The 21,166-nt window shown below is 33.6% G+C and overlaps 3 protein-coding genes across 3 annotated transcripts in view; 2 read left to right on the forward strand and 1 right to left on the reverse strand.

The window, feature by feature from the left end:
- The first annotated feature begins 759 nt into the window (after positions 1-759).
- Positions 760-2,444, forward strand: LOC107942023 (transcription factor MYB39). Its single transcript, XM_041103988.1, has 2 exons — positions 760-1,077; positions 1,838-2,444. The coding sequence occupies exons 1-2, from the start codon at positions 812-814 to the stop codon at positions 2,442-2,444; spliced, it is 873 nt and encodes a 290-aa protein (XP_040959922.1). The 5' UTR covers positions 760-811.
- A 2,820-nt stretch (positions 2,445-5,264) lies between these two features.
- On the forward strand, positions 5,265-13,232 carry LOC107942021 (uncharacterized membrane protein At4g09580). Its single transcript, XM_016875660.2, has 4 exons — positions 5,265-5,455; positions 5,982-6,254; positions 6,877-7,047; positions 12,975-13,232. The coding sequence occupies exons 2-4, from the start codon at positions 6,057-6,059 to the stop codon at positions 13,098-13,100; spliced, it is 495 nt and encodes a 164-aa protein (XP_016731149.1). The 5' UTR covers positions 5,265-5,455; positions 5,982-6,056; the 3' UTR covers positions 13,101-13,232.
- A 2,695-nt stretch (positions 13,233-15,927) lies between these two features.
- The window catches only part of LOC107942198 (cocosin 1), a 62,430-nt gene continuing 57,191 nt past the window's right edge, over positions 15,928-21,166 (reverse strand). Inside the window, exon 3 of the mRNA XM_041104536.1 lies at positions 15,928-16,212. Within this exon, the coding sequence (XP_040960470.1) occupies positions 16,056-16,212 (157 nt within the window). The 3' untranslated portion in view covers positions 15,928-16,055. The remainder of the gene's footprint in view (positions 16,213-21,166) is intronic.

The raw sequence follows: 21,166 nt of genomic DNA on the forward strand, positions 1-21,166 counted from the left end.
TATGTATACTTATTTATATTGCAATACGTATACTTAAAATGGTGCTATATCGACTATTATGTTAATAATTTTTAAAAATTAAATTAAATTAATATTTCATATATAAAATCAAAATTTATATATAACATTGCATATTAAACTAAAATTTATGTATAATTAATTACGAATTACAATTATTTTGTTCTTCAAATAAAGAAGTTATTTATGAGACAAATAGTAAAACTATTATGCTTCAACTGCCATATCACAAAGTGTTGACCCATTTGCAGCTGATAATTGTCAACTTTTTATTATATAACTATATATTCACTTAACATTAATATTACTAACATTGCATTATATTATATTTTTAAGCGAGACGTAGTTTTAAATTTTAGAGACAATAATATCAATGGAACAATTATGAATCTCCAAAAAATTTAAGCTAAAGTCTTGTTGTTGACCAAAAACAAGTCCCTAGGCTTCCCAATATCACGTGCTTGATAAAAGTTCAACCAATTTCATCGTTCAAATAAATTACAATCTTGTAATACAATTTACCTAACCCTTGTTATAGGGTTCATCATCCCAAAAAAGCACTACTTAAAATAATAATCATATGAGCTGCCACGTTACTTCCCTGAGAAAACTTGTAATAATATTATAATACAACAAAAAGAATGTTAAATGACATCAATAGTTTGAAATCACACAGCCCCATGCAGCCTATAAAAACCACCTCCATTCTTGTCTCCTTCACCAAACCACCATATACAAAATTGGAAAACCCTTATTTTCCTTTGTTCATAAGCAAACCCTTGATATTTTAACAATGGGTAGGTCTCCATCTTGTGCTGATGATGCTAATGTGAAAAAAGGGCCATGGACAGCAGAGGAAGATCAGAAACTAGTGGATTACATTAACAAAAATGGCCATGGAAGCTGGAGGATTGTTCCAAAGCAAGCAGGGTTGAATAGGTGTGGCAAAAGTTGTAGGTTAAGGTGGACTAATTATTTGAGACCTGATATTAAGAGAGGGAAGTTTAGTGAAGAAGAAGAAAGGCTTATTATTAACCTTCATTCAGTCCTCGGGAACAAGTACGGTGATCAAACTTTTTACCATTTGGTTCAATAGATTTTCTATGAGAGTTGATTGTTTTGTTCCCTCTACTTAACAAATAGGTAAATTAGTCTTTATATGTTAGAATAAAGAGCAAACTGATCTTGTCTTTTAAAGATTTCATCCATTTTTATTATTGAAAATTGGTCATTCATATCAGCTTGAGGTACTCGTGACATGCCATGCCGATTTTAAGAGTAGAAATGAGTGGAATTTTTAACAAAAAAGACCACTTTACTCTTTTAAGTAATGTATAGGGACTAATTTGTTAATTTTTTGAGTAAAGGGGCAAAATGCAATTTAACTCCTAATACAAGGGCTTCTATGATAATTTTATGATTTTTGATATATTTATGATTTGATGTTGGAACTTGATTTCCACGATAAAAGTACCACGGAGGCCTTTGTACTACTCAAAAAATGGACAAATTAATCCTTGTATGTTAAATTAAAGAATAAATTAGTTTCTTTATTAAAAATTTTATCCATTTTTATTGTTAAAAATCCGGTTCTTGTATGTCGGCATGAGGTGCACATGTAACTGTTTGGATATTTCTTTAGCTACCCGTCAATTTTAATGGTAAAAATGAATGAAATTTTTAACAAAAATGTTCAGCTTGCTTATAGTACAGAGTAAAATACAATCTTACTATTAATTCAAGGCTTGCATGATACTTTTACTGTTTTCAATAAATCTACGATTTGATGTTAGAACCTTGAAACTTGTTTTTGTCGCAGGTGGTCTAAGATTGCTGCACATCTACCAGGGAGAACAGATAATGAGATAAAGAATTTTTGGAACACGCGTATTAGGAGGAAGCTATTGAACTTAGGGATTGACCCTCATACCCATAAGCCAAGAACTGACCTCGATCATCTTTTGAACCTATCACAATTGCTTTGCGTTGCACAATTAGGTAACACGATGAACCCTTTAGATGCTGCTTTTAAACTCCAAGCTGATGCAGCTCAACTAGCCCAAGCTCAATTGTTTCAAAACCTAATGCAAATCATGAACACTAATAAGGCTGCAAATGTTGAGAGTGATGGGTTTCTTGCATTACAAGAAAACACAAACCCAATACCTCAAAGTATCCCAAACAATGGTTTTATTGCTGGTGTAGTCCCTCAAACAAGTGACCCATGGGGTTTGAGCAGTTCCTTTGAACAAAGAGAAAATCCAGTACTTCCTGGGTTAGTTTCAATATCACCAGAGAGTAATTCAACAATGGAAAACAAGGGCAATAATGAAACAGATTCCACCATTTATGAAGCTTGGGAGAAGTTGATAATGGAAGATGATGAAGCTGATGGTGGATCCTATTGGAAAGAAATGTTGGAGTAGGTGTTTTTTTCTTGGATTCTTTCATTCATGATTTCATTTTTCATTTTTTCAGTTTGTTGTTTAATTATTTAATTTAAATTTAATTTAATTTTTTTTGCTCTTGCAGCCTTGCTTCTTCAACCTCTTCACCTATCTCATGGTAGACCACCATTAGATTTAAGGGACAAAAATGAAAGAAGAAGAAGAAATCCAAATTCATTCATTATTTTTCCATTTTTTTTTTGCTAGAGTTCTTTCATATACTTTATTCATCTATTTTATTCATGTAGGAAGCTTATAATTCAGCTACCTCTTTGTAAATCTTAGAATTTTTATTTTTATTTTTAATATTGAGGGTGACTAACCCAAGCCAAAATTAAGGATGATACGTGGAATTATATCATGATGTTGCATTTTTCATATTCATTTTACGATATATGAAGGTTTTAACTTTTTTTATTTGCATTGTTTTCCAACAATATCATCTCCAAAGTTTAAATCTAAATTCTTTCAATGTGATATGCTTTTTAACTTTTAATAATTCATACAAGTTATATAATACTAGATTTTATTATATCCACGAGGTAGATGAAAGAACACGTAATATTAATATTATATTTATAAAAAAAATTAATCAACAATTGAGTGATAGATAAAATAGTAAACTGCTTTTGAATTAACTCAATTAAGAAAATTACTTAAAAATCATTTTTTAAAATAATAAAAATTATTATAATTATTTTTTTTGTGTGTTTTAATGTTTTTATGATAAAATTTTAAATAAAACAACTTTAAAAACAAAGAATTTTTCATTATATTAGGTCTTCTACTGTTGCATCAGAATGAATAACAAATGATAATCAATGAAAAATGTTTAATTGTTATTAGTATTAATAATTCAGTTTTGGATATTAGCATTTGTTTTTGTCACTAAAAGTCATAATAGTAGTTGAACTGTTGCCTTGTACCTTTGTGAATATTTTCCGTCGGAAATAACCTATCAAAACCATCACTTAAAAAAAATAAAAATAAAAATCGAGAGTTAACTAACAACGTTTTGACATTATTGGTAAAGGTTAAGATTTTGGGTTTTTGAATATTCAAGTTCAAATCTCATTATGCGTAATTGTCATATGTGAGTCTTTAGTTTCAGTATGTGTTTTTGCCATATTTGTCTCGGATGGACTGGTTAGACCGAAAACCAATTGGTATATTAGACTTACTAGTTCGGACAAAGGGTCGAACCGATTGGATATTGAACTGCTTTGAACTGAGATAAAAGAAAAACTAGTTAAGCTAATTGTTGAATCAGATTTTATAGCTTTTAATAATTTTAGTTTTTATGAATTTTTAATAGTTTATTTAATTAAAACTGGACTAACAGTTGGACCAATTGGATTGGGAATCAATGGCTTAACTAGTTCAACCATTGGTCTGGTTCCTAAAACCATGGTTGTTGTCATTTATGGGTTTTAGTCTAATGGATCCATTTTAGTTCAAATTATTCCGATTCTTAGTCCGTTTTGTATTGATTTGTTTCTACTTTTAAAGTTGTTCAAACATGTATTTTTGATTGTTGAATGATTGAGTTGCATTTGTACTTATAAACTTAAAAAAAATTGAGAAATCAAAAATCAATTCGACATTGTAGCGTTTAGACAGTTTTAATTCTTGAAATTTTTTTGAATATATCATAAATTGAAAGATTACATTATGAATCAAATTAAAAAAATTTTTATTTAATTTATAATTGATTTTATATATAATCTCTAAAAGCTCGACGATGTGACACATGACTTAAAAAGAACTTATATTAGTACATTGTCAACAAAATTAACGACTTATCCTACAAACATCAAGAAGAAGACATCTTTTCGAAAGTTATATAATTCTCTATAATGTGTTTATTTCTCTCCTCTCATTTTTTCACTCAAATTACATCAACACACTTAATATCTCTATTCTTGGGATTCGAAAATTATAAATAATTTAGGCATTGTATCAATAGTAACATATATAATCTCCACCTTTAAAGACCCAAACCTTTTAAAAAAAAATACTGCGTGGGCAGTGGGCAGGAGGCGTGGCCGTGACGGAGGCAAAGCAACGTCGTGGTTAAAACTGAAAAACACATGGTTGTTGACCAACAAAACCCAATCACTTTTGTCTGTGTTTATGCCTTTCTCCACCATTTCACATGCTTATCGTGGCCTACGTGTCTCCATCTCCGCATGTTATTACCATTTCTCTTTCTTACATTTACAAATAGGGTAAACTACACTTAAGGGCACTAAGCTATTATTAAATTTATATTTTAGTCATTTAACATAAAAGAAATATAAAATGGTCATTAAATTATTTGAAAGTTTTTATTTAAGTCACTAGACTATTAAATTATTTTTTAAAGTCTAATTAGTGAGTTTCAAGTAATGATTTGACGATCGGTACGATAGATAAGTACTTATTAATGAGTAGAATAACATACCTCAATCCAAGTTGATCTGACAATCAATGTCAAAAATCGAAGAAAAAAGTTATTGAATTTTGATTTACAGATTTATGACAATCAAAACTATTTCATATAAAAAGAAGCTTAAACTATAAAAGAGAATGAGAAGAAGGGCTTTCGATTTGTGCTAGCGGTGTGAAAAGAGAAGTCCATACAACAATGATTTTAAATGTCCAATGACTTAAATGAAAATTTTCAAATAATTTAATGATCATTTTGTAACTTTTAAAATTAAGTGATTAAAATATAAATTTACTAATAGCTTAGTGACCTTGAGTGCAGTTTACCCTTACAAATAATAATCAAACAAGAAATAATATCAGTATTTCATCTCTCCTCACAAGGGAATTTGAAACCAAAAGAGAGAAATGGAAGGTAGAGAAGAGGTAAAAGAACTATCTGTAGCTTCAACGGTGGTGATTGGTTTCCTTTTAGGCCTTGCCGGCGTTTATCTCACCATGCCTGCATCTGATTATAGCTTCCTCAAATTCCCCAGAAGCCTCGAAGATCTTCAATTACTCAGGTTTCCCTTTATCCTTTTCTTTTTTTCTTAATTTGGGGGTGATTTAAATCTATTGCTCTACTGTCTTTTGTTAGTGATTGTTAATGTACAATGAAAAAACTTGTGATATTTTTGGGGAAGAAACTGTAGGAATGTTTTGTTTTGAGGAAGGTAAATTATACTATGTTTATGTTTTAGTGATTCAACTTAAAAAAAAGGCATTGTGTAATTTGTTTTACTTTATTTTTATAATTTACTTCTCATTATGATATTGAGTTAATTTTTTAAAAAATAAAAAAAATAAAAATTATTATCTTGAATTTTAAGGTATTTTTATTTTTATATTTTTAATAAAATTTAATTGTTAAAATTTTTTAACTTTTTAATTTAAATGGTCACAGAAGAAAAGTAAAATTAAAAAAAAATCAAATTACAATTGAGAGTTAAATTTCTTAAAATCAAAATTAAATTAATATAATTTATAAATATTAAGAGTTAAAATTGATATTAAAAGTTTTATTGTTGTTGTTTGTAAAATGTATGATAGAGGGATCACCTTGAAACTTACACAAGTGACTACACCATTCAAGTGTTGGTGGGATATTGTGTAGTTTATATTTTCATGCAAACTTTCATGATCCCTGGAACTGTTTTCATGTCATTGCTTGCTGGAGCTTTGTTTGGTGTGTTCAAAGGTGTAGCTCTCGTTGTTTTCACCGCTACTGCCGGTGCTTCTTCATGTTATTTCCTATCGAAAGTTGTCGGTCGTCCCCTCGTGTTTTCTCTTTGGCCTGATAAGCTAAGCTTCTTCCAAGCACAGGTGAGTTCTGATTGGGTAAATTATACTAGTAGTCACCCAATTATCTAGTCACTCAAACTATTTAATTTTATTTTTTTTAGTTACCAAATGGCTTTTAAAATTGACAGAATAGTAAATTTTAACCCTCTAACATTTAATTATTGTATCAATTTAGTATTGATTCTAAAAAAAATCTAACCCTCAACATTTACATGCATTGTGTAATTTATTTTTTTTTGTAGCTTTGCTTTTCTTTGCGATCCCCTTTCATCCAAAAAGTTAAAAAAAAAAAACCAAATTTAGCTAAAATATACAAAAACTGAAAATACCCAAAAATTCAAGATAATAATTTTCATCTTTTCTCATACTTTTAAAATTAACCTCAATGTCATAAAGAAAAGCAAAATTGCCAAAAAAATAAGAGACTAAATTACAAAATATGTAAATGTTGAAGATTAATTTTTTTTTAAAATCAAAATTAAATTGACATAAATGATAAATAATTGATAAAGATCATTTTGTGACTTTTCATAGTTAGGAGTAACTAGTAGTGCAGTTTAACCTTTTCGATTTAAGCCATTTTTGCTTACTTTGAGGCTTGAGCTAAGAGAGTGGAATAAGTTTTTGAACTTCATGCTTGTAGGTAGCTCAAAGAAGAGAGTGTTTATTGAATTATATGCTTTTCCTAAGGTTTACACCGACTTTACCGAATACGTTCATCAACGTTGCTTCGCCTATCGTCGACATCCCTTACCGTATTTTCTTCCTTGCAACTTTTATCGGACTTATCCCTGCTGCTTACATTACTGTCAAGGTATGTAATGTTGGGTATGGGTCCCACTATGTGGGAAACCCATAATTTCTGCCCACATCACCCGTTAAAAGCCCCCCAAAAATGGCTTTTGACAAAACCAAAAAGAGACAATAAAATGTGGCAGAAATTATGGGTTTCCCACATAGTGGGACCCATACCCAACAAATCTCCCCCTCCAACTATGTGAGGAATGCCTCCATGCCGGAGGTCAAACAACATGCTTCAAACTTTCCTCTTGGTAAGGCATTCGTCAACATATCAGCACCATTATCATTAGTGTGTATCTTCTCAAGCTCTAACAGCTTAGCTTTAAGAACATCTCGTACCCAATGGTACCTCACATCAATATGCTTAGATCTAGCATGAAAAGTTGAGTTCTTACCAAGATGAATAGCACTCTGGCTATTACAGTACAGGACATACTTCTCCTGAGTAAAACCAAGCTCATGCACAAACTTCTTCATCCAAAGCATCTCCTTACACGCTTCGGTTGCTGCAATGAACTCTGATTCGGTGGTGGACAATGCAACACACTTTTGCAGTCTCGATTGCCATGCCACAGCTCCCCCTGCATAAGTGATTAAGTAACCTGAAGTAGATCTCCTCGAGTCAATGTCTCCGGCCATGTCTGAATCTGTATACCCAACAAGAACAGGTTTCTCATTGCCGAAACAAAGTTTCATGTTGGAAGTGCCACGAAGATATCTCATAATCCACTTCACTGCATTCCAATGCTCTCTGCCTGGATTAGAAAGAAACCGACTAACTGTACCAACGGCATAAGCCAAGTCTGGTCTCGTGCAAACCATTGCGTACATCAAACTACCCACGGCTGAAGAGTAAGGAATTTTTTGCATCTCTTCCTTCTCCTTTTCTGTGGAAGGACTATGCTTAACACTCAATCTAAAGTGCATAGCAAAGAGAGTATTCACCGCTTTAGCTTTGTCCATACTAAACCTTTGAAGTACTTTCTCAATGTACCTCTCTTGTGATAACCATAATTTCTTGGCCTTTCTATCACGTGTCAGTCTTATGCCAAGAATATGCTTTGCTGGCCCCAAATCCTTCATTGCAAAGGATTTGCTCAACTCTTGTTTCAACTTCTCAATTCTAGAAGCATTCTGACCAACAATAAGCATATCATCAACATAGAGCAAAAGAATAATAAAATCATCACCAGAGAATCTCTTAACAAACACACAATGATCAGAAGTAGTCTTCTTGTAGCCTTGCTCCCCCATAACAGACTCAAACTTCTTGTACCATTGCCTTGGAGCTTGCTTCAAACCATACAAGCTCTTCTTCAATCTGCACACATAGTCCTCTTTCCCTTGTGCAACAAAACCCTCTGGCTGCTCCATGTAAAGCTCTTCTTCCAAGTCACCATGAAGAAAAGCAGTTTTCACATCCATTTGTTCAACCTCTAGGTCATAACAAGCTACCAAACTCAGTATAGTTCTGATAGAGGACATCTTCACAACCGGAGAAAATATTTCTTCAAAATCAACCCCTTTTTTCTGAGTATAACCCTTGACGACCAATCTAGCTTTGTATCGTGGAGATGAAGACTTCTCTTCTTGCTTCAACATGTAAACCCACTGATTATTCAAAGCTCTTTTGCCCTTAGGCAGTTTCACCAATTCAAAAGTATGGTTCTCATGCAAGGATTGAAGTTCGTCTTTCATCGCTTCAACCCACTGATCTTTGCATTCACTCTCCATAGCCTCTTCATAACATTCAAGTTCTCCCCCGTCAGTCAAAAGAACATATTCATCAGGAGAATACCTGACAGAAGATCATCGATCTCTGGAAGACCTTCGAAGTGGAACTGCTGGTGGAGCTATAGGAGCTTGTTGTTGATCATTCACAACATCATCCATGGGAGTATCAAAGTCACCTATAGTCTGATGGTCACCACTAACATCACCATGCACATCATCCTGATAGGATCTGGTGAAGAATCTAGGGGAACCAGATTCACATCGATCAAGTCACCACTACCTTGTGAATCCATTTTCTCCGTCTTATCAATGTCATCAATGGTCTGATCCTCAATGAAGACAACATCTCTGCTTCTCACGAGTTTCTTCTGAACTGGATCATAGAGTCTATAACCAAACTCACCATCTAGACCATAACCAATAAAAATGCATTGTCGAGCCTTGGCATCCAACTTGGATCTTTTATCCTTTGGAACATGAACAAATGCTTTACAACCGAACACACGTAGGTGATCATATGACACGTCTTTACCAAACCAAACTCTATCTGGCACATCACCTTTCAAAGGAACACTAGGAGATAGATTTATCACATGTGTCACTGTATTCAAAGCTTCAGCCCAAAATGATCTTGGTAACTTTGCATCTGACAACAAACATCTGACTCTCTCAATCAATGTTCGGTTCATTCTTTCAGCTAACCCATTTAACTGTGGAGTCTTTGGTGGTGTTCTCTGATGTCTGATTCCCTGTTGCAGACAATACTCATGAAACAACCCTGTGTACTCGTCACCATTATCAGTACGAATGCACTTCAACTTCTTCCCAGTTTCCCTTTCAACTGATGCTTGAAACTATTTAAACACCTCAAAGACTTGATTTTTAGACTTCAAAGTGTAAACCCATAGCTTTCTTGAACAATCATCAATGAAAGTCACAAAGTAAAGTGCACCACCATGTGATCTTACTTTTATCGGACCACAAACATCTGAATGGACCAACTCTAGCAACTCTGATTTCCTATGAGGAGGATGGCTTCTAAATGAAACTTTTCTCTGCTTTCCTGCTAGACAATGAGCATAATTCTTCAGTGTAGCATTCTTTAAACCCGAAAGTTGATTCTTCTTCGCTAAACAGCTAAGCCCCTTCTCACTCATGTGACTGAGTCGTTTATGCCACAACTCAATTGAGCTGTCATTCAGTGTCACATTCACCGTCTCTCGAGAAGTCAAAGCTTGCATCAAGTACAAATTTGAGCTCTTCTTTCCTCGAGCCACAACCAAGGAACCTTTAGTCAGCTTCCACTGCCCTTTACTGAAGGTGTTACAGAATCCCTCATCATCAAGCTTTCCTGCAGAAATCAAATTCAAACGGACATCTGGTGCATGTCTGACATCCTTGAGAGTTAACTTTGTTCCATTGTTACTTACCAAGCTAACATCTCCCATACCAATAACCGAAACCAAACCATCATTACCCATCTTCAATACCCCAAAATCACCAGGAGTATAAGATGTGAAGAATTCCTTCCTCGACGTGGCATGAAGTGATGCACCAGTATCAATCACCCAACTAGTCTCGTCGCATGCTAGGTTGACCAAATTCTCATCACAAATAACTAACAGATCTTCACGAGTAACAGTAGCAACACGCTCGGATTTTTCATCGTCATTCCGATCGTGTTTATCACCACCACCTTTGTTCTCTTTCTTCCACTTGAAGCAATATTTCTTGATATGACATTTCTTACCACAATGATGACACTCAAGATTCTTGTATCTCGATCTTGACTTGCTTCGGCTTTTATCTCTACCCTTTCTATCTTTGTCTCTGTTTCTCCCCCTGTTCTCGATAACCAACACCTCGGACTGTGATGTAGAACCCTGAGATCTTCTTCTAACCTCTTCATTCAACACACCACTCTTAGCCAAATCCAAAGTAATAATACCCTGTGGGGCAGAATTAATGAGTGAGACTCGAAAGGTCTCCCAAGAGTCTGGTAGAGTAGCAAGCAACCAAAGTCCTAAAATCTCGTCATCAAATTTGACACCCATACCAAGCAACTGATTCATCACACTCTGAAATTCACTAACATGGTCAGCTATAGACATTCCTTCTTTATATTTTAGCGCCATCATTTTCTTCAGCAAAAATAACTTGTTATTGCCCGACCTCGAAGCATACAAGCTTTCAAGCTTCTCCCACAATGTTCGAGCATGTGTCTCTTGATCAATGTGGTTGTAAACATTTTCTTCAACAAATTGCCGAATAAAGCCACACACTTGTTGATGCTCAAATTCCCATTCTTCATCACTTTTCGAATCGGGTTTTTGAGTCGTAAAGACCGGAAGATGCAAAGCCTTCACAAACAGCAAGTCCTTCATTTTATTCTGTCAAAGTTGATAATTTGTGCCATTCAACATAATCATCTTGCTTGTATTAATTTCCATAATTACCTGACACAATAACCAAGCTCTGGTACCAGTTTGTTGGGAAGAAACCGAACAACCGAAACAAAGCGAAAGCACAACCGGTGTTCTTTCTCTCCTTATAACTCCTGTCAAAAATTATGGCAAGCACAATAGTACAAGATATGTTCTCTAGCAACCTTAATCAACCACAAATCAACTAATGCAACCACAACAAAAATAAATAGAGACACCGGTATTTTTACGTGGAAAACCCCTTTAAATCAAGGGTAAAAACCACGGGACTTTAGAGTCCGATCAAGAGTTCCACTATCATCAAATGTTCAACTACAAGATCAAAATATCAAGCCTACAACAAGCATTCAAATCCGACAAGGCTAACAATATGGAATCTTTAGCAAAAGAGAGAAAAATGAGAGAACATCACCAAAAACGTAGCTGCTGAAAAAATGGGTATTTCCGATGCTACAAGACTCGGATGAAAAATCCGACCGTACAAAGTCAAGAACACCTTATCGCCTAGCTGCTGTCCAAAAATCAGCTCAATCGAACCACGGATGAACCTTCGATCGAATAGTTGATCACTGCTGCACCAAACTTGAAAAACTGAAATTTTCTTCTCTCTTTCTCTCTGTTTTAATTTGAGATTTTTTTGTTTAGCTCTACAAAAATTTCTGCCCACATCACCCGTTAAAAGCCCCCAAAAAATGGCTTTTGACAAAACCAAAAAGAGACAATAAAATGTGGCAGAAATTATGGGTTTCCCACATAGTGGGACCCATACCCAACAAATTGGATACGAGATGTTCTTGAAGCTAAGCTGTTAGAGCTTGAGAAGATACACACTAATGATAATGGTGCTGATATGTTGACGAAGGCCTTACCAAGAGGAAAGTTTGAAGCATGTTGTTTGACCTCCGGCATGGAGGCATTCCCCACATAGTTGGAGGGGGAGATTTGTTGGGTATGGGTCCCACTATGTGGGAAACCCATAATTTCTGCCACATTTTATTGTCTCTTTTTGGTTTTGTCAAAAGCCATTTTTGGGGGGCTTTTAACGGGTGATGTGGGCAGAAATTTTTGTAGAGCTAAACAAAAAAATCTCAAATTAAAACAGAGAGAAAGAGAGAAGAAAATTTTAGTTTTTCGAGTTTGGTGCAGCAGTGATCAACTCTTCGATCGAAGGTTCATCCGTGGTTCGATTGAGCTGATTTTTGGACAGCAGCTAGGCGATAAGGTGTTCTTGACTTTGTACGGTCGGATTTTTCATCCGAGTCTTGTAGCATCGGAAATACCCATTTTTTCAGCAGCTACGTTTTTGGTGATGTTCTCTCATTTTTCTCTCTTTTGCTAAAGATTACATATTGTTAGCCTTGTCGGAGTTGAATGCTTGTTGTAGGCTTGATATTGTGATCTTGTAGTTGAACATTTGATGATAGTGGAACTCTTGATCGGACTCTAAAGTCCCGTGGTTTTTACCCTTGATTTAAAGGTGTTTTCCACGTAAAAATACCGGTGTCTCTATTTATTTTTGTTGTGGTTGCATTAGTTGATTTGTGGTTGATTAATGTTGCTAGAGAACATATCTTGTACTATTGTGCTTGCCATAATTTTTGATAGGAGTTATAAGGAGAGAAAGAACACCGGTTGTGCTTTCGTTTTGTTTCGGTTGTTCGGTTTCTTCCCAACATGTAACTATGGACTTCCATGTAAAAGTCGCAGTGAAAAACCATGGTGTTCTTGATTAATAACTCGAGCTTCACTGTTTTATCTGCAGGCTGGAATAGCTCTCGGTGAGTTACAATCGGTAGGGGACCTTTATGACTTCAAGTCAATCGCTACTCTTTTCATTATAGGAGTTGTTTCCGTCACACCTACGCTTATGAGCAAGACCAAATCGTAATGTTCGATCGACCATGCTTGCTTCTTGTATATGGTACTTCAATCTTCCGGGTAGTCATCAGTGTTGCTTTTTGTAATGCAATGTGCTTTGGTTAATGAAATTCACTGCCATACACCATGGTCATTTTCAGTCCATATGAGGAGAGGAACATGAGAAGAAATTAGGGAAAGGCTGTTACTTGTTTCGATTTATTAGTGTTTTAGAAGCTGTATATCCTTTGAAGTTTTTTATTATTACCAATGAAACATCTTTCTTTCTCAGTGTTTTGTCCTCCCTACGTTAGTAATCTCCCAACTAACTAATGGTAAATTTTTTTTTGTCGTTAACTAATTATGAAAAGTTACACCATGGTCATCCAACTATTCAATTTTGTCTAACAAAGGCAACTTTTAAAATTAACATAATAATAACTTTAACCCTTAATTATTCGATTTTTTTGGTCAACCGTCGTTAAATGACCGATAGAAAATTGACGAGGTAGCTTTTACATTGACATGATAACAACTTTAACCATCAACATGTATACATTGCGTCAATTTAGTCTTGATTCTAAAAAATTGAACTTTCAACATTTACACATCGTGTAATTTGATCCCGAAATCCATGCATGTGTATGTATATATCTTGGTAAAAGTACCATGGAGGCCTTTGTACTAGGAGTTGATTGCATTTTGCCCCTTAACTAAAAAATAGGTAAATTAGTCCTTGTAAGTTAGATCAAATAGCAAATTAGTCATTTCTATTAAAAATTTCATTCATTCTATTGTTAAAAGCTAGCGCGATTGACGAAATATCCTAACAGATAAACGTGACGTGCCTTGTGTATCTCATACAAACGTACATGGACTTTTTTAATAGTAAAAATGGATGAAATTTTTTTTAAAAATGATCAATTTGCTCTTTGATTTAACGCATATGACTAATTTATTTACTTTTTTAGTAAAAAAGACAAAATGCAGTCCAATTTTTGGTACAATGATCTCCATAATATTTTTAATTATCTTTCATACTTTTAGTAGTAGCACTTTAAAATAAATAATAAAATGCTTTATTATTTGGGTAAACTATATTGGTAGTCATCCAACTATGAATAAGTTTCCTTTTTTACCACTCATCTATGAAAAGTTACAAAATAGTCATTCAATTACTCAATTTTTTTTTCTTTTTTAGTCACCCATTGTTAAATGATTAATGTAAAGATGACATGACAACTTTTAAAATTGAAATAATAATAAATTTAGCTCTCAATGTTTTCACATTGTGTCAATTTAGTTTTATTTTTAAAAAAATTTAGCCCACACATCACCTAATTTTATCTTCTCTTTTTACATACAAAATGTGTAAATTAAAATAAATACATAAACACATTTAAAAAAATCCATTTATTATTAAACTAGACAATCATAAATACATTTTTTAAAAAAATTCCTTTTATTATTAAACTAAACAATCTTCAAATATATTGGTTTCCTTGTACTTCAAATAACTAAAAATTTGATATCTCTCAATGATAATTAATTCATTTTTTGTTAGTTTGAGTCGACCATCATTGATGAAGCAGATTAACACTCAAAATATTTTAACCAATTAGGCTTACAATTGGGTTGAATTAATGAAGCGTGTATTTTTTTTTATTCTCAAGCAATTGAATCAACTATTTTTCATTTTCAACATTTGGATCATTCTATTTCTTGTCGATGCTCATTTTTTCATTGAATCAATGCAGGGACAATGTCGAAAAGGGTTACAGAAAAGCAAAAGTGCAAAAGGATAAAATTACACAATGTGTAAATATTGAGAGTTCAATTTTTTGGAATCAAAGATTAAATTGGCACAACTATAAATGTTAAGGGTTAAAGTTGTTATTATGCCAATTTTAAAAGTTACCACATCAATTTTCCATCAGTTATTTAACAGCGAGTGAACAAAAACAAAAAAATCAAATAATTGAATGACCATTTTAAAACTTTTTATAATTAAGAGACAAAAAAAATCTTCCTTATAGATAAGTAACTAGCAATGTTAATTACTCAATATTTTATTACTTTTTATATTCAAATTTGACATCACCCATCTCATAAACCACTCTAATCCAACGTGTTCTAAATGAAACATATAAAAACCAATATCCTTCACGCTTTTAATAGTAGCACTAGAGGTGTTTGTTGACCGTGTCGGGTTAGGTTTAGTTCAAGTCTAAGTATGATATTAATATATTTTATATATACTTGCTCAAGTTCGGTTTAGTTTAAAATACGAGTCTAAATTTTTTTGCAAGCCCACTCATATTTTCAAAAGATTAACCCAAGTTTATTTTAGACCAGCCCATATTATTTTTAAAATTATCTATATGATTTTAAGTTAATATTTAATAATTTTATATTTTTATATAGTCATCTTAACATTATTTTAATGTTTACATTAGAGTAGTGTTATATATTTAGTATAAGTTTAATTTTTAAAAGTGTTCTAAATTACATAATATATAAAAAGTATTATAAACTTAAAAACGGGTCAGGTTGGACTCGAGCCTTGAATGTTCAAGCCTAAGCCCAACCTATATTTTAAACGGGTCTAATTTTTTTGTCCAAATCCTCCCAAATTTCGGGCAAATCTTTGAATCTGGACAAGTAACCCAACACATGAATAGATTTAATTAGCACTTTAAAATGAATATATTATTCAAATTTGACAAGGGTCAATTCTTAAACCACTTTATTCCAATATACTTAGATTACATTTTTATTATAATACAAGTTCAAATTTACACATTCACGTATATAGGTTACACTATTATATAAGTGATACTATAAATTAAACTTGGATCTCGAATATAAATCAACTCATTTTACTTAATGGACCTATGAGTACTCAGGTTGATAATACATTTTTATTAAAACCCATAAATGGGAGAAACATAAATTTATTGATCACACTCCATGATCGGCATTAAGATTAGTACAAATTCATTGGGGGGACAATAATGGTGCCAGTTTCCAACATCTGCAGGAAATGTTGAATTGATTCTTGACTCACATTAAAGCTCATTTGCGATATTGATGGATTCGTTTTCAAAACCGAATTTTTACCGGCTATTTCTCCCATTACCGCTCTGCAAATCAATTAAAAAAAACTAATTATATATATGTTGACACCATTTTTTGGATAAAACGGGGTCGACTTGGATTTTGAAAATAAAACGAAAAATGGGAGTCGCCACCAATCTTTTTTGATGAGGTGTGATCGGGTCACCTCATAAAACGGTTGTTTTTAATAAACGATTTAGATTTTATTAAAACAACGATTTTTGTCTACGAAATTCAGAAAAACGGGTTCGGGAGTCGGTTACGCACGAGGAAGGATTAGCACCCTCGATACGCCCAAAATTGGTACCTAGTTGATTAATCAGTGTCTTAGTGTCGAAAATTGAAAATTTGAAGGGTTTTAAAAATACGATCCTTAAAAGAAAACTCTGATAACGTGAATTGAAATATAAGATTCTCTTGTTCCGAAGGAATATCACATCCAGCACATTAGGACACGATACCCTAAACCATCGAAACCAAGATCACCTTATAGTTTAATAAAACCATATTTTGAAGCTTTAAGAGGATATTTGGCTGTTTAGTCGAACGAGAAATCGAAACCCAGCACGTTAGGGCACGTTTCCTCGATTTCCAAACGCGAAATATCGCCTTATTTAAAAGTTTAAAAAGGATATTTGGCTATTTGGTCGAACGAGAATCGAAACCCAGCACGTTAGGGCACGTTTTCTCGATTTTCAAACGCGAAATATTGCCTTATTTAGAAAAATTTTCCTTTTGATGTTTGGTGTTAATGCTCGACGAAACAATAACGAATACGACAAGGTAAGCAAAGTAAAGTGAGTAACAACAATACAATAGGCAAAATGAAATGACGAGGCGATTACATACACAAAGCATACAAATAAATAAATAGAACTAACATTTAAAAAAGCACAAGTGTACATGAATAAATAAACAAGCACCCAATAACATGATGACAATAAATACGATTATGTAAAAATGTATATGCATGTATAATTTAAAACCATAAAATAAGAAATATATATATAAATTACAGAATATGAAAACATAGATAAGTATATACGCATATATGAAATCGATAAATATTTAAAAAAATGTAAATGTATATTTATATACTTACAAATCGTGATAATATAAGATATATGTATGTGAATTATAAAATATATGAAATATACAAAAAGCATTTTTAAGAGTATAAAATATATAAGTATGTATATGATGTAAAATATGCATAAATATATGTAAGTGTATAAAAATTATGAAGTGTGAAAAAATATGTTTAAATGGGTATAAGTACATATATCTACATATATATGTAAAAAATATAATATTTAAAAAAGGGGGTATATATATATATGCGTAATATATATAAATTCATATATAATATAATGTTAAAATATTCACATAATATACATAATAATAGTGTTGAAAACATCTATTAATAATAAATATACACTTATATGTATTAAAGATATATTCATAAATATAAAAAACATATACTAATAATCACAATAGTAAAGATAAAAAATGTATACGTAACATAATGCGAAAATATATAAATGTTGTGATATCTAAAACATATACATAAAAATGAAAAAAAAATGTATGACGAATAATGCAAAAATATTTGTATGAGATGATGGGAAATATACGAATAGCACGATATTTACAAGTGTATGCCTAATATAATTATTTAAAAAAATGATATAAATAAATGAATACATGAAAATAATACCATATACACAAAAATACCTATATATATATGTAATGAAATATGTGAACAAATATTAATATTAATGAATATATGATATATGTATATAATAATAGAAACGAAACAAAATATATATATATAGTTAAATATAATACAATAATAATAAAACAACAATGATAATAATATTATATATATAACAATTTATATTTAAAATTGAATTAAACAGCAAAAATATTATGAAATTTAAGGTAAAAAAATTGAAGAAGGGATGAGATTGGATTAAAAACCAAATCTCTGGGGCGAATTTTGAAAGAAATTAAAGGAGAATGGACTTATCAGAACGCGCGTTAAACTATGGGGGATCAAATAAATAATTTGTCCAAACACTTGAAACGACACCGTTGGAAGGGGGACTAAATCGCAAAGTGTAATGGATTTCAGGGTCAATTTATAAACAACGAATAACTTAATTGCGAAATATAAAAATGCGGAAGGGCTAATTGCGCAAATAGCCCTTCCGCTCAAAAACACGCGGATCCTACCCTGGTGTGGGTCGGGTCGACCCGCCCCACGTCCGAAACGACGTCGTTTTATCATTAAACAGGGGGGACCAAAACGGTGCGTTTTGGTCCCCTATAAAAGCTAAATTTTTTTGAAAAAATTCATTTGAGACCAGGTGAGGGAAAAAAAAGAAAGAAAGAGGGAGAGGGAGGGCACGGAGCGATTTCCGGCAAAGGGGGGGTACCGGACGGCCACCGGAGGCTCGCCGGCGCCGGCGCCGGCCACCGCGAAAGGTAAAATTTTTTATTTTTTTTGCTAACTCCCTTTTTTAGATTTATGCTATGTAAAAATATGTAATAGAGAGTTTTTGAACAATAAAAAAAAACCTTAGATCTGACTGCCTTTTCTGTTTTTGGTCTTTCTCGCTTGAATCTGCTTTTTTCTTGTATTCTTAAGTAGTATTACAGTTGAAAAATGAAAAGAAAAATCCCCCTTTGTTTACATGCTTGTTTCGGCTTTTATAGCCTTATTTTTGCTCTCTATTCTTCGTTGTTTTGCAGGTTTCGCAGAGCAGTGGGCATGGGCGGTGGTGGCAGATGCTTGGGCGGTGGCAGCTGGTGTCAGACGCGTGGGGGTATGGGGCCGCTATAGTGGAGCAGGGTATGGGCAACGGCGCCAGAAACCCTAGGGTTTCTGGCTTTCCAAAAAAATTTGGAGACTTGGGCTTATCGGGCTTCACTATTTCGGGCTGGTGTTGGTTTTGGGTATTGGGCTAGGCCCAAAATTGGCCTGTACAGCTGCCCCTCTTTGCCCATTGTCGTGTAACGGGAATGGAGCAAAGACATAATGAAAGGCCAATTTTGCCTGGTCTTGCTGGGTCTTAACTTCATTGGTGTTCTTCTGGTTCAGATAATCTTCTTCCAATCTACTGCATCTTGTAGCTTTAGATTCAATCTACTACATTTTCTGACATATGCCTTGTAGCTTCGATCTACTCCAATGTAACTTCATAAAGATAAGATCTAAGCTTCAATCTACTCTGTTACGACTCTATGGGGATGAGATTTGTGTTTTTCACTCTATTCCACTGTTGAATGCAGAGAGATAGAGTTATCGGCTTCGATGTACTCCACTGTAGTTAGGGAGGTAAAATCCGCCATCGTCGATCTGCTTTCTTCGATCTTCTTCACCACCAGTATGGGAAGACAAGATCGGCATCTTCGATCTACTTCGCCACCAATATGGGAAGACAAGATCTGCTTTCTTCGATCTACTTCGCCACAATATGGGAAGATAAGATCTGCATCTTCGATCCACTTCCTACCAATATAGGAAGATAGGACCTGCTATCTTCGATCTACTTCACGCCAATACATGAAGACAAAAAAAAAAAAAAAAAAAAAAAAAAAAAAAAAAAAATGCTTTCGATCTACTTCGCCACCAATATGGAAGACAAGATCTGCATCTTCGATCCACTTCCTACCAATATAGGAAGATAGGATCTGCTACTTCGATCTACTTCACGCCAATACATGAAGACAAGATCTGCTTTCTTCGATCTACTTCACCACCAATATGGGAAGACAAGATCTGCATCTTCGATCCACTTCCTACCAATATAGGAAGATAGATCTGATATCTTCGATCTACTTCACGCCAATACATGAAGACAAGATCTGCTTTCTTCGATCCACTTCCTACCAATATAGGAAGATAGATCTGATATCTTCGATCTACTTCACGCCAATACATGAAGACAAGATCTGCTTTCTTCGATCTACTTCACCACCAATATGGGAAGACAAGATCTGCATCTTCGATCCACTTCCTGCCAATATAGGAAGATAGGATCTGATATTTCGAGCTACTTCACGCCAATATATGAAGACAAGATCTACTTTAATGACTTCAATCTATCCCACTGTAACTTCAGGGGTATAGGATTTGTTTCTTTAATCTGTTCTCTGGGGAACATGACCTGCAAAATCCATTTCATGGACCTATTTATGCCTAGTGTTTAGGATGACATGATCAGAATGAATCAAACGCTCCTAACTAGATGTGTATGTATTATATTTGTAGAATGTCATGAGAATGATCATTTTTAATGCTTAGGTTGTCATTCCTCATTGTTCATCAAGGTTCTATCACTGATGCCTTCTTGTTCAGCCAGTTTGACAGAAAACCCAAAGAAATAACGCTATTTAGACTATCATTTCTCAATGTTCAACCCTTAGGTTTGGTTAGTTCTAAACAATAGTCCTGTTTCAGGTCCTCGTATTATTTAGAAACTTTCAGAGTAATATGCAAACTCCTTCTGCATGTGTATTGTCAATCCATTAATCGTTATTTCAAGGAAAAATGCTTGAAAGATTATCAAAATGGACAAAATAAAATTTTGCTGAGAGCAAAGCTCGAAATGAATAAATCAATCAAGATAGCAAACTTTGCTGAGATATGATGAAAAAGATTATCACAATGAATAAGATGGAATTTTATTGGAGCAGAGCTCTAAATGAACAAATAGCAAATTTTGCTAAGATAAGATAAAAACAGGTGCTCCAGATATCGCAGCATGAGCTCCTCTGCACAAACTCTGTGTTTAGAAATCCTAAAAGACTTTGTTGATGCCCCAAGATGTAGCATCTCTCCTTCTTGTTAATTCGGAGAAGACAAAACTACTCTATGCCTCAACTTTGATCGAAAATTCGAATTGCCCATTCCTGGGTTTTCAATTCAAAGCCCCTTTGGTCTCAAGGTGCCCTTTGCGGGTTTTCGCCTTGGCC

The sequence above is a fragment of the Gossypium hirsutum genome, chromosome A03 (assembly GCF_007990345.1).
Source record: "Gossypium hirsutum isolate 1008001.06 chromosome A03, Gossypium_hirsutum_v2.1, whole genome shotgun sequence".
Lineage (NCBI taxonomy): Eukaryota > Viridiplantae > Streptophyta > Magnoliopsida > Malvales > Malvaceae > Gossypium > Gossypium hirsutum.